The sequence below is a fragment of the Schistocerca gregaria genome, chromosome 2, assembly GCF_023897955.1.
Source record: "Schistocerca gregaria isolate iqSchGreg1 chromosome 2, iqSchGreg1.2, whole genome shotgun sequence".
NCBI classification, from domain to species: domain Eukaryota; kingdom Metazoa; phylum Arthropoda; class Insecta; order Orthoptera; family Acrididae; genus Schistocerca; species Schistocerca gregaria.
The window spans coordinates 814,830,136-814,847,531 of record NC_064921.1 but is presented as its reverse complement, the minus strand read 5'-3'; the positions used below and the strand labels follow the sequence as shown (position 1 = coordinate 814,847,531).

At 41.1% G+C, this 17,396-nt stretch overlaps 1 protein-coding gene across 1 annotated transcript in view; it reads right to left on the bottom strand.

Moving 5' to 3' along the window:
• Positions 1-1,148, bottom strand: part of LOC126335140 (esterase E4-like) — a 77,030-nt gene extending 75,882 nt beyond the window's left edge. Inside the window, exon 1 of the mRNA XM_049998100.1 lies at positions 792-1,148. Within this exon, the coding sequence (XP_049854057.1) occupies positions 792-998 (207 nt within the window). The 5' untranslated portion in view covers positions 999-1,148. The remainder of the gene's footprint in view (positions 1-791) is intronic.
• Positions 1,149-17,396: the final 16,248 nt, after the last annotated feature.

Below are 17,396 nucleotides of genomic sequence, written 5' to 3'. Positions count from 1 at the left end.
CGATTAGCCGCAACAGCAGCTAAAACACCTACTTGGGCATCATTATTTGTTGCAGGTCGTGGTTGACGTTTCACATGTGGCTGAACACTTCCTGTTACCTTAAATAGCGCAACTATCTGGCGCACGGTCCGGAGACTTGGATGATGTCGTCGAGGATACCGAGCAGCATACGTAGCACACGCCCGTTGGGTATTTTGATCACAATTGCCATACATATACACGACATCGGCTTTTTCTGCAATTGGTAAACGGTCCATTTCAACACGGATAATGTATCAGGAAGCAAATACCGTCCGCACTGGCGGAATGTTACGTGATACCACATAGTTATACGTTTGTGACTATTACAGCGCCATCTATCACAAAGCGAAAAAAGTGGTCCAACTAAAACATTGATATTTCTTTACGTACTACACAAATATATAATTAAAAAATGGGGGTTCCTATTTTAAAAAACGCAGTTGATATCCGTTTGACCTATGGCAGTGCCATCTAGTGGGCCAACCATAGTGCCATCTGGTTTCCTCCTTCAAGTTAGACGAGTTTCGTTCTTTGTAGTTTTTTCGTTTGAGGCTTATTTCGTGAGATATTTGGCCCGGTCACTATGAATGGACCACACTGTATAGACTGTATGTGTCGACAAATAGCACTTTCTATATGACGAAAGTCATCTGACCACAGAAAACATTGACACAGTCTACAATGAGACAACAGCAAAATTAAAGAGATGAATCCTGTCTATAACAGACGAACTCTTCCAAGAAAAAGTATTCCAAGGCCATATACCTTACCTTGAAACGCAACTCGCCCACGGGAGGCTTGGCGAAACGCACACCTCTGAAAGAGTAAATGTCCCGGCCGCTGCGCGACTTTATGATGGAGCCACGCAGCCTGCCCAGATCCGTTTCGACCACGAGGTCGTCGCGGTGCGAACCGTTCAGTCGCTCTGGAAGAGCGACGAGCACGCCGAACAGCAAGCACCACAGCTGCACTGCCATCGCGGCTGCGACGCTACTGAAGGCTCGGCGTATGTGCTGCGCCCGCCGGCGGCGCCGCCTGGCGCAGCCGCTTCCGAAACGCCGGGATGCCCCGCGCGGCAACGGCTGCGTCACTCTGCCGGTGTTGGGCAACCCTACCGCCTGTTTACACAACGACTGAGGTGCAACGACCCAGTAACAGTCGGAAGAGACATGCAATCTTTTCCTTGTACAGATAACTGAACATAAAACATATCACGTGAGTAAACGTGCCGCAGTTGTTGGAACTGATCTCAAGCAACAGAGCTGGAACTAGGGATGGCGGATATGTTGAAACAACCGGTTTTCGGTTACCTAACGGTTAAAACTGCTCAAAATAACGGGTTTCTGAAATAACTGAGTTTCGACTTTTTCTTGTTAAGAGGGTCACTTCAAAAGAAATACACACTATTTTTGTAAAAATACAGTTTCCTTCTGCATTTGTGAAAGTTTTACAGTGTGTAGATACATCCTTCCCGCTCGTTTTCAAACTTAGTTCAACTTGTTCCCGTCAGTGGCGCCGTCACAGCATGTCTTCAAGAAGCAACGTGCTGTCATAGAATTCCAATGCTGTGAAAACGAGACAGTGGGAAACATCCACAAGAGGTTGATAAAGGTGAATGGAGATGCTGCTGTCGATCGCAGTGCAGTTAGTCTGTCGGCAAGGAGGTTACGTGATGAAAGCGGGCACGGCAATATTGAGGATTGTCCTCGCAGCGGCAGGCCTCGTACTGCACACACTCCAGACAATGTGAAGAGAGTTAACGAATTGGTGACTGCTGACAGACCCATCACAGTGAACGAATTGTCACGCTACGTTGGGATAGGGGAAGGAAGTGATCGCAGAATGCTGAAAGTGTTGGCGTTAAAAAAGGTTTGTGCCAGGTGGGTTCCCAGGATGTTGACAATGGCTCACAAAGAAACAAGAAAAACGGCATGCAGTGAACTTTTGGAACAGTACGAGAATGGTAGAAATGAATTTGGCTTTGAGCACTATGCGACTTAACTTCTGAGGTCATCAGTCACCTAGAACTTAGAACTAATTTAGCCTAACTAACCTAAGGACATCACACACATCCATGCCCGAGGCAGGATTCGAACCTGTGACCATAGCAATAGCCCGGTTCCAGACTGTAGCGCCTAGAACCGCACGGGCCCACTCCGGCCGGCAGATGTATTTCTTGGAAGAATTGTGACAGTTGATGAAACATGGCTCCATCACTTTTCACCAGAGACGAAGAGGCGATCAATGGAGTGGCATCACGCAAATTCACCGAAGAAAAAAAAAATTCAAAACCGCACCTTCTACTGGAAAAGTTATGGCTACGGTGTTTTTGATTCGAAGGACTCTTGTTTGTGGACATCATGCCGAGTGGAACCACCATAAAGTCTGATGCATATGTGACGACACTCAAGAAACTTCAAGCTCGACTGAGTCGTGTTCGACCACATCGGCAAAAGTAGGATATTTTTCTGTTGCACAACAATGCACGGCCACATGCCAGTCAAAAAATCATGGAAGCGATCACAAAACTCGGATGGACAACACTGAAACACCCGCCTTACAGTCCTGACCTGGCTCTACGTGACTATCATCTCTTTGGGAAACTGAAAGACTCTCTTCGTGGAACAAGGTTGAAGATGATGACTCCATTGTGCACGCTGCCATACAGTGGCTCCAACAGATTGGTCCAGAATTTTACAGCGCGGGTATATAGTCGCTAATTCCAAGATGGCGTAAGGCAGTTGAGAGGGGTGGAAATTATGTGGAGAAGTGAAAATATCTACATACTGTAAAACTTTCAAACATGTAGAATAAAAGATGGAGTTTAAAAAAATAGTGTGCATTTCTTTTGGTGTGACCCTTGTATTACTTCCAATAATGAATGTAGATTTCGAACAAAGATTGAAAAATTCTGATGAAGGTGAAGCAGTAGGGGAGCACAGTCGATATGGGATTGAGGCTGTGGCAGTAATCGGTCTTGTCGTCCCCAGCAGAGATGGCGAAAGGAACCGGAGCGGCAACAGGAGATTCAAAGGTCGCAAGCTGTTCCCTGCGTCGTCACTTTTGGATAGTATCACCACAAAAGTGAGGATTCAATTATAATCCCAAGTCTGTAGCACATTAATAAAGTTATATGTCTATCAGTCGAATTTGCCTTCTGCTGTGTCGTCCGAACAAGACACAGCCAGGGAAAAAGCACCAAAGGCGCAAAGATGCGAGCTGGTGACAGTGCATAGAGACTCACCACTTGGGCGAGTTCCACCAGCGCCACGGGCGGTGCTGAAGATGAAGATATTGACATCGCCTCGGGCAATTGCCGGCCGAGTACAATCCGCTAACGACCGCACGACAACGGACAGAAGCCCCCTCGGAAGAGAGAAGAGCATTTCTCGCCCACTTGGTTATAGATCATCCTCCAGGGCTGATTTACACAGGGAATATCCTATGTACTGTGAAGTTTACCTGCGTTTGTTCGCACTTCAAACCATTGAGGGTCTTTTTGTGTTATATTACAAGGAGTGTTGCAGATTTCTTATTCGTCCAGACACAAAGATAAGTAAACATTTTAACTCGGTTGTGTGAATTAGTTACTAGTTTGTTGGAGTGTTGTAGAACTGTCATTCTCCGATTCTGTTACCTGACCCCAGGCATAGCTGTTTAATAGTGGCAGGGAGAAATTGTCTTAGCATGTGCGCTGCGCCAGAAGCCGTTTCACGAACTCACAAACTCGGCCTACCATAATTACAGTGGCAACTCAGCCTCAGCAGCAATAGCGACGACGCCTTTACAAAGCTGACGACGAGGGTTTACAAAACATTCTCTTCCAAGGAACATTGTGGATGTTTTCTCCTTTTCTCCTTTTCTCCTTCTTCTTCTGGTGTTGCGAGTTTGTTCTGCCTTCTCCCGCTTTTTAACTTTTAAGCAAATGGAACATTGTACTTCATTGCTACCGTGCTTCGCAAAATACTCGCAAACTAGAGATGGCACCATTCTGCCATACGACTCAAGATCGGTGGAAGGGTACAATCGGTCATAAATTTTTTATGTCTTTATTGCAGATACATTTCAGCTACTGTGGAGTTATCTTTAGTTCAATAGATATGCAATAAACAAATATAAAAAAAATACAACGGATGTTGCCCGTCTTTTAATTTTGGGTCTCATCGATAAGATCGCGGAGCGTTGCTGTTCCTGATGGAAACAAACCTGAGGATTCTGCAATACAACTGCGAGAAACTACCATATAGGCCAGGTGGGGCCAAGTGTTGCACACTGCACGTGCACACATACCAACATTAGGTCATGCCATACACACGGTAACACGTCCATTATTGTCTCTGCAACGATGCCCCGATTCTTATGTCACGTGTTTATTGCCAGTCTCTAACTGTAAGCGTTGTTAATAAAATAGTTCTGACCACTTTCTATGACAACGCGATATTTCGAAGCAATGGTAACTTTACGAATAAACTTTACTCGTTTTTCAAAACCGTTTTATTTAAAAACCGAAAATTTTAGCACTCCTGCTAAGCCAGATTGATAAGCCGGTTTATTACCCGGTTATTGGTAAAAAAAGAACCTGCTATAACAGAGACCAAACAAACACCGAAAAATACCGGTTATTCAGAACAAAAATACCGGTACCGGTTTTAACCGGTTGGTTTTCTTCTATCTTTACTTGGAATACTGTGGAAAAGAAGGCAGTCAGACGCATCCATGGAGTCAGAAATAACAAGTCTTGTAGACCATATTTCAAAAATCTAAAAATACTAACAGTTGCTGCCCTCTTTATACTAAGTTGTCTGATACACACAAAAGAAAGCCAACACGGACACAAACTACTTCAATCTATCCATCACCATGACACACGTACAAAACAGTAAATTGACACCCCAGTTGCTAGAGTAAAGAAAACTCAAGATTGTTACAGGTACATGGAAGTAAAACTATGGAACATGTTGCCAATAGAGGCATATAATGAGTCACTGAATGAGTTTAAAAGTGTCACAAAGATATGGCTTGGAGAAAAAGCTTTTTATACGATAGAAGAGTTTATAATGTGCACTAAAGATGATTTTAAGTACCGCTACTAATATAGTTTCCCTTACATTAAACTTATTCATGTAAATATAATGCAAATACCTTGTGCAGCATCAAGGACAAATTTTTGTATATTATTATACAATATTGATCTACAATATATTACACCATTTCTGTTAGTTATGTAAACTGTATATGTACACAAATGACGACATCAATTGCATTTTTAATGCCTAAAGATGGATAATAAAATAAATAAATTGGTTGTGCTTCCTTCCCCCAGAGAAATCCTATACATTTGTTACGATTTGTGGTTTGGTCACAGCCCTCCATTGGTGTCATCGTCGGCTTGTTTTGTGCTTTCCAGGCGAGTTCTTGTAGTCATTTGTGCACACAACGATTCCATATATATACATCCGTTGCAGCATTAGTTTCCTTTATTTTCACAATATTTTGCTTCGTTATTTGGACGTCTGTGTTGTCATTCAATCATCCGGACTTACTATTCATGAAACACAATACTTTTTTTATCAACTAGAACACAATCAAAAATTTTCTTATCAGGTTTCATTCCTTCGGAATATCTGTGTCCTACACCGCAATTCAGGACAGAAAGAAGGTCAGAATCGGTCGTAATATCTTCTGCATTTTATTGCAGATCTAGATTTCACTATACAAATTAACACAGGAATCAGACATCGAAACAGCACACTGACCGATAACCATGTCACAATTGTACAAAATACCAATTGCATCATTGCATATCTTTATAGGAAGTCATGCAGGCAGGGCATAGTTATAACGACACATGTTATAATATAACTTTGGCATCTACAATCTTCAGTCAAACTGATGGTCCTATTTACAGACCCATACAGTTAACCTTTGTTTGACCCATGTTGGATGACCAACGCCATCTATTTCCATTGTCCATGGATAAAAGTGGGTTAAAATTTGAACATATGAAGAACAAGAATTCATATAATAATTACAGTAAATTACAAGTGTGTCGGAAGGCATATAAGCTGTATTTGTGATATACTGTAACTGTTATATGAATTCATTTTATCTGTACGTATAGATTTTATCCCGTCTTCGTTCGACTCGTGCAATTATGCTGCGTCTCCATGGCGGCCCATAGTCGTATGTAATGAAGCAATTGGCGTTTTGTACAACTATCAAATGATTCCAGGGTTAGTGTGCTTTTTCAGTGTCTCATTCCTGTATTATTTTGTGTAGATGGCACTGATTATAACTGCACTGTTTGTTGAAATCTAGATCTGCAAAGAGAAAAAAAAGTGAAGATATTATGACCGACGCTGACTTTCTTTTTGCCTTAAAAATTTTCTCATTACCAAAATTCACACTTATTACCCCGTTACTTAGCTACCTAAGTAAAGTTGATCGCTTTCGGCTGCCTTTAATACTAACCTTCCCAACACAGATAACTGTAAAATAATTCGATCGCCAGCTCCAATACAAAAAGTTGGTGGCGTGAGACAAGGGTAATTTACTAGCTGCGACTCAGCAGTATCTATTCAGAGGACTGGCGAACCATAGGTATAGCAACGCCGGAAAGTGCACCACAGTGAATCGAATCAAGTGAACAACTCTTCCGTTCACTTACATCTGCGGCACACAAATGTTGAAGAAAGCACTGTCATGTACCGATAACATAAAATATCTGAAAATACTTTAAAGAAAGGGAGTCTGACTATTAATGAGGACACATCTGTACAAATTAAGAGTGAAGTGATTCTATTAAATTTAAATTCAAAGTAGCACTATTTGATGAATGCCCAGCAGTTCCCGACTTCTTATCTTAACTAGCTGCTAAAACTTTTTTAAGTATCAGGAACACCTTTACCACCTCACAGGTACTCTTGGAAATAAGTCACAATAATAGAAAACTAAGGATCTTCCAGTTCTCTGCCGAAAATAGTTCCTACCTTCCACCCATAAACGAGTTTTCTTCAGCAGTGTCCTTGATTTATGCAGATGCGTTTCTCTGTTTTCCGCCACTCCAAATACAATTCGTAAATAGCAGACATTCTAGCATACATATGCACCTACGTTGAGTGGTCCCAACGACCATTTTGTACAGTCTTACAAAGAAAGAGATGAAAAAATTTGATTAATTTGAAATCCAGTACTGTAAGATAGACAACGAATCAGTGACTAGTATCACGGGTATACTGCGCGCCTAATTGATGAGCAGATAAATTTGGTAGACAAATGTAAGCCTAAAATCAATTTTCCAGCGGTTCAGAAGGGATCTACATGTCTCCAACGTAAATAACCACCAGAGGAGAAGATCCGCATGATTTCAGCTTTTTGAACGCCAGCTAATAAAATAGTCCCAAGATGGCGGGACTGTAGCAAAGGAAGACTTAGTTTAGTAGCGTGATTTCTGGCATTTGAATGAGAGGTGTAGCGACTGTGACTGTGTGCTGGATCTGTTTGTTAAAATAATGCTTTATACGACTGTGAGCGCATGCAGAGCCACCTTCCTGCAGTTCAGAGTACTACTATAGCTATCGTGAAATTCCGGTACTTGCATACCCTATGAATACATGGAACTACCATGGACCGTAGGTATCTGCAGTCTACGAGAACTACAGTATTTTCTGATGCTGAGGATCTAAATACGACTCAAAAATGAACTAGTTGGTAAACAAAGTTGCCTCAACAGTACGAAACTAATGGTATGCGTGATGCAGTTATTAACAGACTAGATTCAGATAAAAATCAGTTGTGTGTTGATTAATAAAAAGGTCTCAGTATCTATCGTTTTACGTGTTATGTGTTCTCTGTGATCGCTCTGTAAAACTGTATCATAAAGTTAAATAAAAGTAGCTATATGTCCTGTGGAACGAACTATTTGTACAGTTGGAAAGTGTGGGAAATAATGAAAGTTAAAGAGCGAAGAGAGAGAGAGAGAGAGAGAGAGAGAGAGAGAGAGAGAGAGAGAGAGAGAGACAGCGAGAGAGAGAAATGTCTCCCCACCACAAAGAGATACTCCGCAATCTTCGTATAATAACGGTGAATAGTGTTGGAAGGTGCCAGGGAGTTTAAAGTTAAACTAATCAGAACATCGCAGGTGTGAATGTGGAGTATTCGATCATGTTAGTGCTGCTGGAATACAGTTACACTTCAGACACTCGCTTTTCAAATAATTCAGATGTTAATTTCGTCTGCCAAGAGAACCGCTTATTGTAGTCTGATTGGAAAGAAGATATACTTCTGAATGTACAGAATTTTCTTTTGAGATATAAATTTTCTTTTGCTGATGTGTCATTTATTTCATATACAAGAAACTTTTACTTAGCTTTTTATATACAGAGTGAATCACCTAAAATTTTTCTACAAATATTGCGGAAATGGAAAGTGCTATTGATGTGCGATTTTCACAGAATGAATTGGTAGCCAATCAACAGATTGTAATAATACTTATAAAGGGTATTTTCTGTGCAAGCATATACTTTTTAAATGGTACAACGCCTACTGAAATTAAAAATAAAACGAAAAGTAGGGTAAATTAGAATATCAGTGGTCTTTTTTTTTCAGAATTCTAGCGCGAGTCCTTTCCGAGATATCATGTTTTGAAAAGGTTCCACACGGGCACTTGTTCAATACCTGTGGTAGCGCACACTCAAGAACAGCACTAGTACATCAACTAATTATTTCGATTCTTACCAGCAACAAGAAAACTGACAATCACAGATTGTGTTCAAAACCACCACCGACAGCGGCAACACACGCTTCCAGTCTGGCATGGAACGACTGCTGCACTCGTGCTAGCGTTTCCACAGAGATGTCCTACCAGGCTGCAGAAATACGTTGCTGCATATTATCGGATGTAGTTGGAAAGTCCTTGTAGACACCATCTTTCAGCTTTCCCCACACAAAAAGTCTACAGGCGTCAAATCCGGGGAACGGACCGGTCAATGTACAGATCTTCTACGTCCAATCCAACGACTTGGAAACAATTCGTGAAGACATACTGTAGTACTTCGTGCGTTTCTTCTAGTCTGCAGAGGAACTCTTCTAGCATCCGTGGAAGATGGTCTGTCAGGAGGCTGCGATAGTTGTGCAGGTTAAGTCTGCCGTGTATGAAAAACGGGCCTATGGTTGACTATCACAAACCACGCATTTACACGCCACGGCCGCTGATAAAACCAGCGGGGTTGTCATCAGATCGTTAATGCATGTTTCGGCGGTTTAGCTGGCATGACTGGTAAATGTGGCTTCAACACTAAACAAGATACACGATGCAGCTGGAGTACAAAAGTTAACACGATTTTCAGAATCGTTTCCATGAAGCTCTGGATGGAGAGAGATGTGACAGTAATGGAGAATGTGTACGGACACTTGCCTGACTCATGCCAGTTCCTCGTGCGATTGCATGGGAAGCAACGTGCGGATCAACTGCTACAGCGCCACGAACATTAATTTTCCCCTCTTTTGTCGTCACTTGTTTCATTCTTTGACATTGTCTAAGTGTTAATCTGCCACTTTCATGTGACTGGTTGAAGAGGCCCATAAGTAATTGCTGAGATGGTTGATGTCTGTTGGGATATCTTGCCCCATACACCATAGAAGAACGAACTGCATTTTTCCTGTACTCTCCATATAACATGAGCATGTCGGCTTTTTCTTCACTGGTTAAATCCCATCGTCCATTGATGCCCTACTGCTTGGACTGTAAAGCACTGTCTAACTAGTACGTCTCAATGCACCCGTGGAACACACAAGCAGGCTTAAGCAAAGTTAAAAACGTCGTACCTAGCACCTATGCAGGTTGAGTGGCACAAACAAGTGTCGGTATGGGAACTTCAGGCAATGTGATACCTTGTAAACGACTCGCACTAGACTCCTGCAACAAACACCATTGACATGCTAATTTACCTTACTTTTACTTCGTTAACGTCAATAGGCATTGTTGCATTTATAGAAGTGTAAGTTTGCATGAAAAGTACACTTTCTGAGTATTATTACAATCTGTTTATTGGCCTACAATACGAGCGCCTGACTGCCAATTCATTATGTGAAAATCGCACATCAATAGCACTTCACTTTTTCATAACATCTGCACTGCAAGTTTTAGGTGATTCACCGTGTGTACTTCCATATGATGAACTTGTCAAAGTGTGAACTCAGAGAACAAATGAGTGCATAATGTTTCAGTAATCTGTGGTTTTGGCAATAGCAGAGCTGTTCACTGTTTTGTAAAAGTATTCACTATTACTAGTACTATTCATTAGCACTGATTACAGTTACCGACGTTCATGATTAAAATGGGTAGTTAATTCTGAATCAGTGGGAGACAAAGTAATACCTAATCCAGTCACTGTTTGATATCTTGGTATCTATGTTGTTGTAACATTGGTTTTCAAAGTGACTAAACGTTATTTAGTGCTTGGTTATTTACTGTTTTTGAACATATCTATTTTAAAGGCGATCGAAGCAATGCAGGCCTGTGGTATTACAAGTTGAGCCGTCAAGCTCAAACTTGGTGCGCAGATGCTCTTCTGCGGAGGGAGACTTGTACCGCAAGGCTGCTGGTTTGGCTCCTCTTCAGAATAAGCAACATAGAACGCCAGGTATCTCTCCGGCCTCTCTAACTGAATCACCGCAAGAGGTACAGCGCTGTCCTCTGTAGACGGCAGCAGTACAGAACTACTTCTTTCCAGAATAACCACGATACTGTATCACCATACGCTCCGGAGACCCACTCTGAAGTAGCTCTAAGCACGCTCGGTTGATTACGATGCTTCGGAAAAGTGGCATGCTAGTCAGCCGCCATCTTAGTTGCCACGTGGTTTGCTCTTTATTACTTTGAAATCGGGCGCGTTTAGTAAATATGCGATAAGAATGCATTTGGTCTTTAAGAAAATGCACGCTATGGTCGCGATTGCGGCGACAGCACTAGCACGCTTCCGGTGCGACCATAAAAGAATGTCCGTTGTAAAGTGTTGAGTCAAGTTCACAAATAATGAATAACTCAGACAGTTTTAGATAAGCACATGCGTAGGCACTGCTTTGCAGTTTTCCCACGTGCAGCGCCACATACGCTAAACGGCAACTCCTGATAGTAAAGCGTTTTGTGCTTTGCAGTTCGCTAAGAGTGAATGTGTAATTTCAGTTCAACAAGAGTTTAGTTTAAACTTTAATTGTGGTTTCCCATGTGGTGAAAATAACTGCCGATGGTACGATGTAAACTTTCATTGCCGTCAATGTCACAATTAATAAAATGTTCCGGGCTATAATGCCGTGGTCAAATGGATTTCACCTTAAAATCCGACGTCCCCCCCCCCCCCCCCCTACCCTCCAACTGCGGAGGCCATTTTCAAGGGAGATCGTAGTTTTGTTAAATGTCCGGTTCACACCCTGGCTCGCTACTGACTACAGTAAAATTACACTACCGCGCAGTGGCGTGGCGTCACATGTTTTTGAGTATGCGAGTGCAATTGGCCGTTGTGGACTGCCGTTGTCTGCTGTTGCTGTCATCCCATGGTGGAAGACTGGTACACATCTTCTTCAGCGCCAGAATCCAAATATCATAACATTTTAGGCCCTCCTCCTTCCTATTGAAATTTCTGGAGTGTTTTGCAATCTCTATGGCCTCTCTATATAGCTTTTCATGACATCCCCTTGTGGCTGCCAGTACTTGAGTCCTATCAAAATGAATGTGGTGGTCTCCTGTCTGTAAGGCATGTTCCTCAACAGCTAATTTGTCGGTTTCCCATCTTCTGCAATTGCCCTTGTGCTCTTCGAGTCGGTTTTTGACAGTTGGCGCGGGGTAGCCGCTCGGTCTCAGGCGCCTTGTCACGGTCCGGGTGGCTACCCCCGTCGGTGGTTCGAGTCCTCCCTCTGGCATGGGTGTGTGTGTTGTCCTTAGCGTTAATTAGTGTAAGTATTGCGTAAGCTTATGGACGAATAACTTCAGCAGTTTGGTCCCATAAGACCTTACCACAAATTTCCAAATTTTCTATGACAGTTCGTTTTTTGTAGTAGCCACGTACACCACCCCACAACTTCACGAAATGCTACAAATTCCAGCTTTTTCCAGCGGTTGGCGAGCATCCTTGTTCGATTTTAGGTGATCTTGTATCTTCCGGAAAATTTTCAGTAGGAAGGAGGAGTGCATGAAATTGATTGACATTTGGATTCTAGTGCCGAAGAAGATGTGTACCAGTCTTCCACCGTGGGATGATAGCAACAGCAGACGACGGCAGTCGACAACGGCCAATTGCACTCGCGTGCTCAAAAGCATGTGACGTCACGTCACTGCGCGGAAGCGGAATTTTGCTGTAGTCAGTAGCGAGCCAGGGTGTGAATTGGACATTTAACAAAGCTACGATCCCCCTCAAAATGCCGTCCGCAGAGGGGGGGGGGGGGGGGGGAGACTTCTGCTGAAGTCCATACGACCACGGCATTATTAATTGTAACTGCAGATGATATAATCAATTTGAAACGACCGGATGTTGAAAGGTGGCTACACTGAGTCACAGCGCCAGAAATTGCGCCTCCACTGGCAGTTGTTGCCGCTGAGAAGTTGCTGAGGGCAGTAGTAGTTCTGAGGTAGGCGTGATCTGTGCTTGTTGAGACGTCGATAGAGTACTATTTGTTCTGTTGGGCAAGACACCATATGTTATTCGATTCGGGATGTTGTAATGATCAAAGTGTATTTTTCGTCAATATATATAAAGGTAAAGAAAATTTTTTATTTCAAATGTCTTATGCCTCTTGGTCACAGGTTCAGTCAACAAAGCATCTGGCTCGTGTTCTTGTGTTAGACTGTAATTCTGGTTTCTGTATGCAATTATAGTATTTCTAGTTTTTTTAATTACTTCAGTGTAAATCGTGTTTAAAATATCTTGTCTTATTGAGGTAGAACCGTGCCAGATGTGTACGTTGAATCACACTTCCACACACAGAACAGTTATACTTATGCTTTCTTGTTTCGTAGCTTTTATAGTTGTTGGGGACTTAATTAATTAATTGTGTTAACGGAAATTTCCTTTCATTCTTTGTTGTTATTCTGTGCAGTCAGATTGCATACTAATATTATTCAGGGCCAACCGATTACAAGACTGCGTAATCGGACAAACAGCGACTAAAATTAAAATTATTTGCATTGTAATTACATAAGCCCCCATGCACGTGGCGACCGCTGTTTCGGATCGTCCCTTGGAATTCTTTTGATAGTAAAAATAGCAGACAGTAGTATTGTCGTAGTAATTTGTAGTTTAGTAATTATAGTCTATATTGCATGTGTAGATTTGGTAACTGAACATTTGTAGTTATTTTGTCATTCTTTTAATGGTATTTTGGCAGAATTTAATTTTTGATGTCTTCTATACGGGTTTGACAATTTTGTGCAATTGTGAAGGTTTTAAGTGTTCGTTAGGCGTGGTTTGTCGGGAAGCATTTCGTGTGAATGGTATTGTTGGTGATAAAGTGTCATTTTGTGTGTAATTTTCGTATAGTGACGAGTTTTGTAAGTTTTGGAAATGATTACGCGATCGATAAGGAAGGCAAATGATCGGTAGTGAGAATGACGAAATTGTTAACACGGCGAACTCGCCAACACAGGAGAACAGTATGATGAATAATGAAGTAGAAAACAATTTAATAAGTCGGGAAAATAGTCCGGAACCAGTTCAAAATTTTTCACAATCAAAAAATTTTCAGCATACGAGATTAGTGACAGAAGATTCTGGATTAGTATCGAACACAGATAGCTTTACTGCTATGACGAAGGAAGTTAGTTTTACGGGAAATGTTAGGGGCGAAAAGAATTTCGAACCAGTTAATTTGGAGCAGTTGATGGGTGCTATATTAAATTTGGGATCACAGATGGGAACAATGGAAACACAAGTTAGACTCACAAATAGGAACAATTAAAACTGAGATGGGAACAATGGAAACACGGTTAGACTCATTGGGATCACAGTTAGGATCTGAATTAAAAGCAGAGATGGGAACATTGGCAACACGGTTAGAAACTGATATGGGAACAATGGAAACACGGTTAGACTCACGAATAGGGACATGTTTTAAAAACATGAAAGATGAATTAAAGAAAGAAATTAGAGAAGAAGTACAACCGATTTGGAATTCTCACAATAATAGATTAATTTCAATAGAAATCAGACAAAAGGAACAAGATAGAGAACAGGAAGAAAGAGATCACGTGATAGTACAAAAATTTTTCAGAGTTAAATTTACAACGCGCACACGATAAGGAAGAAATATTTGAAAGAATCGAGGAATCTGTACCAAATGAAAGAATAAATAACCTAACACAACAATGTGAGCAGTTAACTATTAAATGTGTCAATACGAAACCCGAGTCGCGACGCTTACGGAAGACGTAAATAAACAAAAAGAACAAATAGGTGACTTATCGGAAAGAGTTGAGGAGATTTCAGATAAATTGACAAGTCTTAGTTTAAATGGGGACAGATTCAGACGATACAGCTCCATTGCCATTTGCAGAAACCGAAGAGTACCAGAACATAAATAAACATGTTGAAAATCAGGGAAAATTTAATGAACGCGTTAAAAGGGAATTTGGGGCGTTACGAAAGCAAGTCAAAAAAATTGAAAGCGAAATCGTAGGAAAATTTAGAATCACAGATAGCAGAGGGCTTTGAAGAAAATAATTTATTTCATTTACGAGAAACAACAAGAGAGCGCCAGGCGCGCGAACTTGACAATAATCGGCATTGGGACGGGGACAGACGCGGTAGGTCTTTGTCGCCACGAGGCGAAAACTTTAACTATAAACACTTCGTAACTGTTCGAAAATTTAAGATCTTTCGCAATTCTAAGAATGACATACATCCATGTTCATGGTTAGATCAGTTTATGTACGCACTTCCACCAAATTGGCCACTAAGTCACAAACTGGAATTTATTTTCGGCTATTAATGTCCTCAGGGGATTCGCTACACTAAGTGAATATTTGCCGTAGCGTGCACAGGCCCGGAGCTGTAGTGGTGCTATTTCCCTTTTAGTTTTCTGCACCGCTGCCTACTCTTTTACTATTCTTTGTAAATATCAAAACAACTCTTCAACTATCAATCTATCTAGAGAGTCGGTAAAGAATAACCGGATATGACTATTTTACCCAAAAGTGATTTCGGAAATTACCGTTTGGACTTACTATATCTACAGCAGCATTCATTCGTAGTTTAAACGAAATTTTACCTGTTTATCTTCGTGACAATATTACTTCACATATTGACGATATTCTTATTGCTAAACGTTCTTGGAGTGAGCACAAACAAAATTTTGGATTCATTATTACGTATTTTTGCAAGAGTTGGCATTACAGTGAACTTGGAAAAATCTGAATTTGGTCGTTCTCAGGAGACATTTCTTGGTCATATTATTTCTACAGAAGGTATTCTTCCTGATCCAGTGAAACTAGACGCTATTCATAATTATGCTGTTCCTACTACAAAACGTGATGTTCGTAGTTTCCTTGGTATCTGTAATTTTCTTAGACGCTTTGTTAGATTGGATAATTTGGCCACACCTCGTTTATGTGAACTATCTGGAAAGAATTCTCATTGGTGTTGGGATGAGGAAGCTCAATCAGAATCTGAACAACTTCGCGATGCTTTAGTTGCTGCTCCACTTCTTTCACATCCGGATTTATCTAAAGATTTTTGTTTGGCGACGGACTCATCATACAAAGGCCTAGGTGCACACTTATTTCAAGAGATAGAAGAAAACGGCGTTGTAGTACAGAAAACTATTGCATTTGGAAGTCGTGTTCTCTCTAAATCAGAAAAGAATTATTCGATTACGGAACTTGAAGCTTTGGCTGTTGTTTGGGCCTTCACAAAATTTCGCATCTTTTTGTACTGCAGACATACTAAGGTTTACACCGATCATCGAGCTCTGGAATTTCTTGTGTCAACAAAATTAACACATGGAAGATTGTCACGATGGGCACTGTATCTACAGGAATTTGGTTTTAGTATTGTTTACATCCAGGGTTCTTCAAATATTATTGCTGATGCTTTATCACGTGCACCTATGGCTTTGAAACAAAGTGCTGAGGAGGACTGCAAAGAAAACAATTATTGTTTGATTTATATTCAAGGTGTTGCGTTTGAAAATTTTATTTCGTCTTCTCTCCAGGACATCGCTAAGGAGCAAAATAGGGATCCAATCTGGAAGGACATTAAGGAGAAGTGGAGGAGAAAGGAAAGCGTAGCGATTAGACAGTATTATTTAGTTCTCAACGATATTCTTTTTAAACGAAAATCGGTCGACAACTCTGGTTAGTTTGCATTCCTGATGAGTGGGTTAATAAATTGATTTGGTATACACATTTCAGTTATGCACACTTTGGTCCCAGAAAATGCTTTCATAAATTGCGAGAAAATTGCTACTTCAGTAATATGGAAAAACGTATTCGATCTGTTCTTGCCAAATGCAAATCATGTCAGAAGGCTAAGCCGCTCACTATTTCCTATCATTCCAGCGAAATTAAAGGACATGGCTGCAGTCGATTTGTTCGGTGCAGTGGTTCGTTCTACGAATGGTTTTGCGTACATTTTGGTAGCAGTGGAATTGACATCAAAATATGTGTGTTTTACACCTTTACGCAAAGCAACAGCTCGTTCAGTATCTAATGCCTTCATCAAACATTTTCTTAAAGAAGTGGGTCATGTTGATAAGGTTATATCAGATAATGGTTCACAGTTTCGCTCTAAAATTTGGCTTCGTAGTCTACGGCGTCGTAATATTAAACCAATTTTCATTTCACTTCTTCACCCTCAATCTAACGCTTCAGAGAGATGGATGAAGGAAATCAATAAATTGTGTCGACTTTATTGTCATCAGAATCACAAAACGTGGGATCAGTATCTTCATATTTTTCAAAACATTCTGAATGAACTCCCTAATGATTCAACTTCTTTACCGCCTATATTGATATTAAAAAATAAAGCACCGACAAATCGCATTTCTGAAATCGTTCCTTTTCCGCCTTCACGGAAACTGCGGCATTCTGAAGTTGTCAATCTGGCTCTACAAAATATTGCATCTGCTGCTTCTAGAAGAGAGAAATCAGCTAAACGTCCTGGTCGTCTAAAAACCTTGTCAGTTGGTCAAAAGGTGTTAATTAGTCTCACCGCTTGTCTCACAAAGGAAAGGGCTTGTGTCGCAAATTTTTTCTGATTTATAACGGTCCATATAGGGTTCGCAAAATTATTCATGATGACAGTGTCGAAGTAGAAACCCTTAAATCACGGCGCTCTAAGGGAATACATCATATATCGAACGTTAAAATTTTTATGGAATGACATACT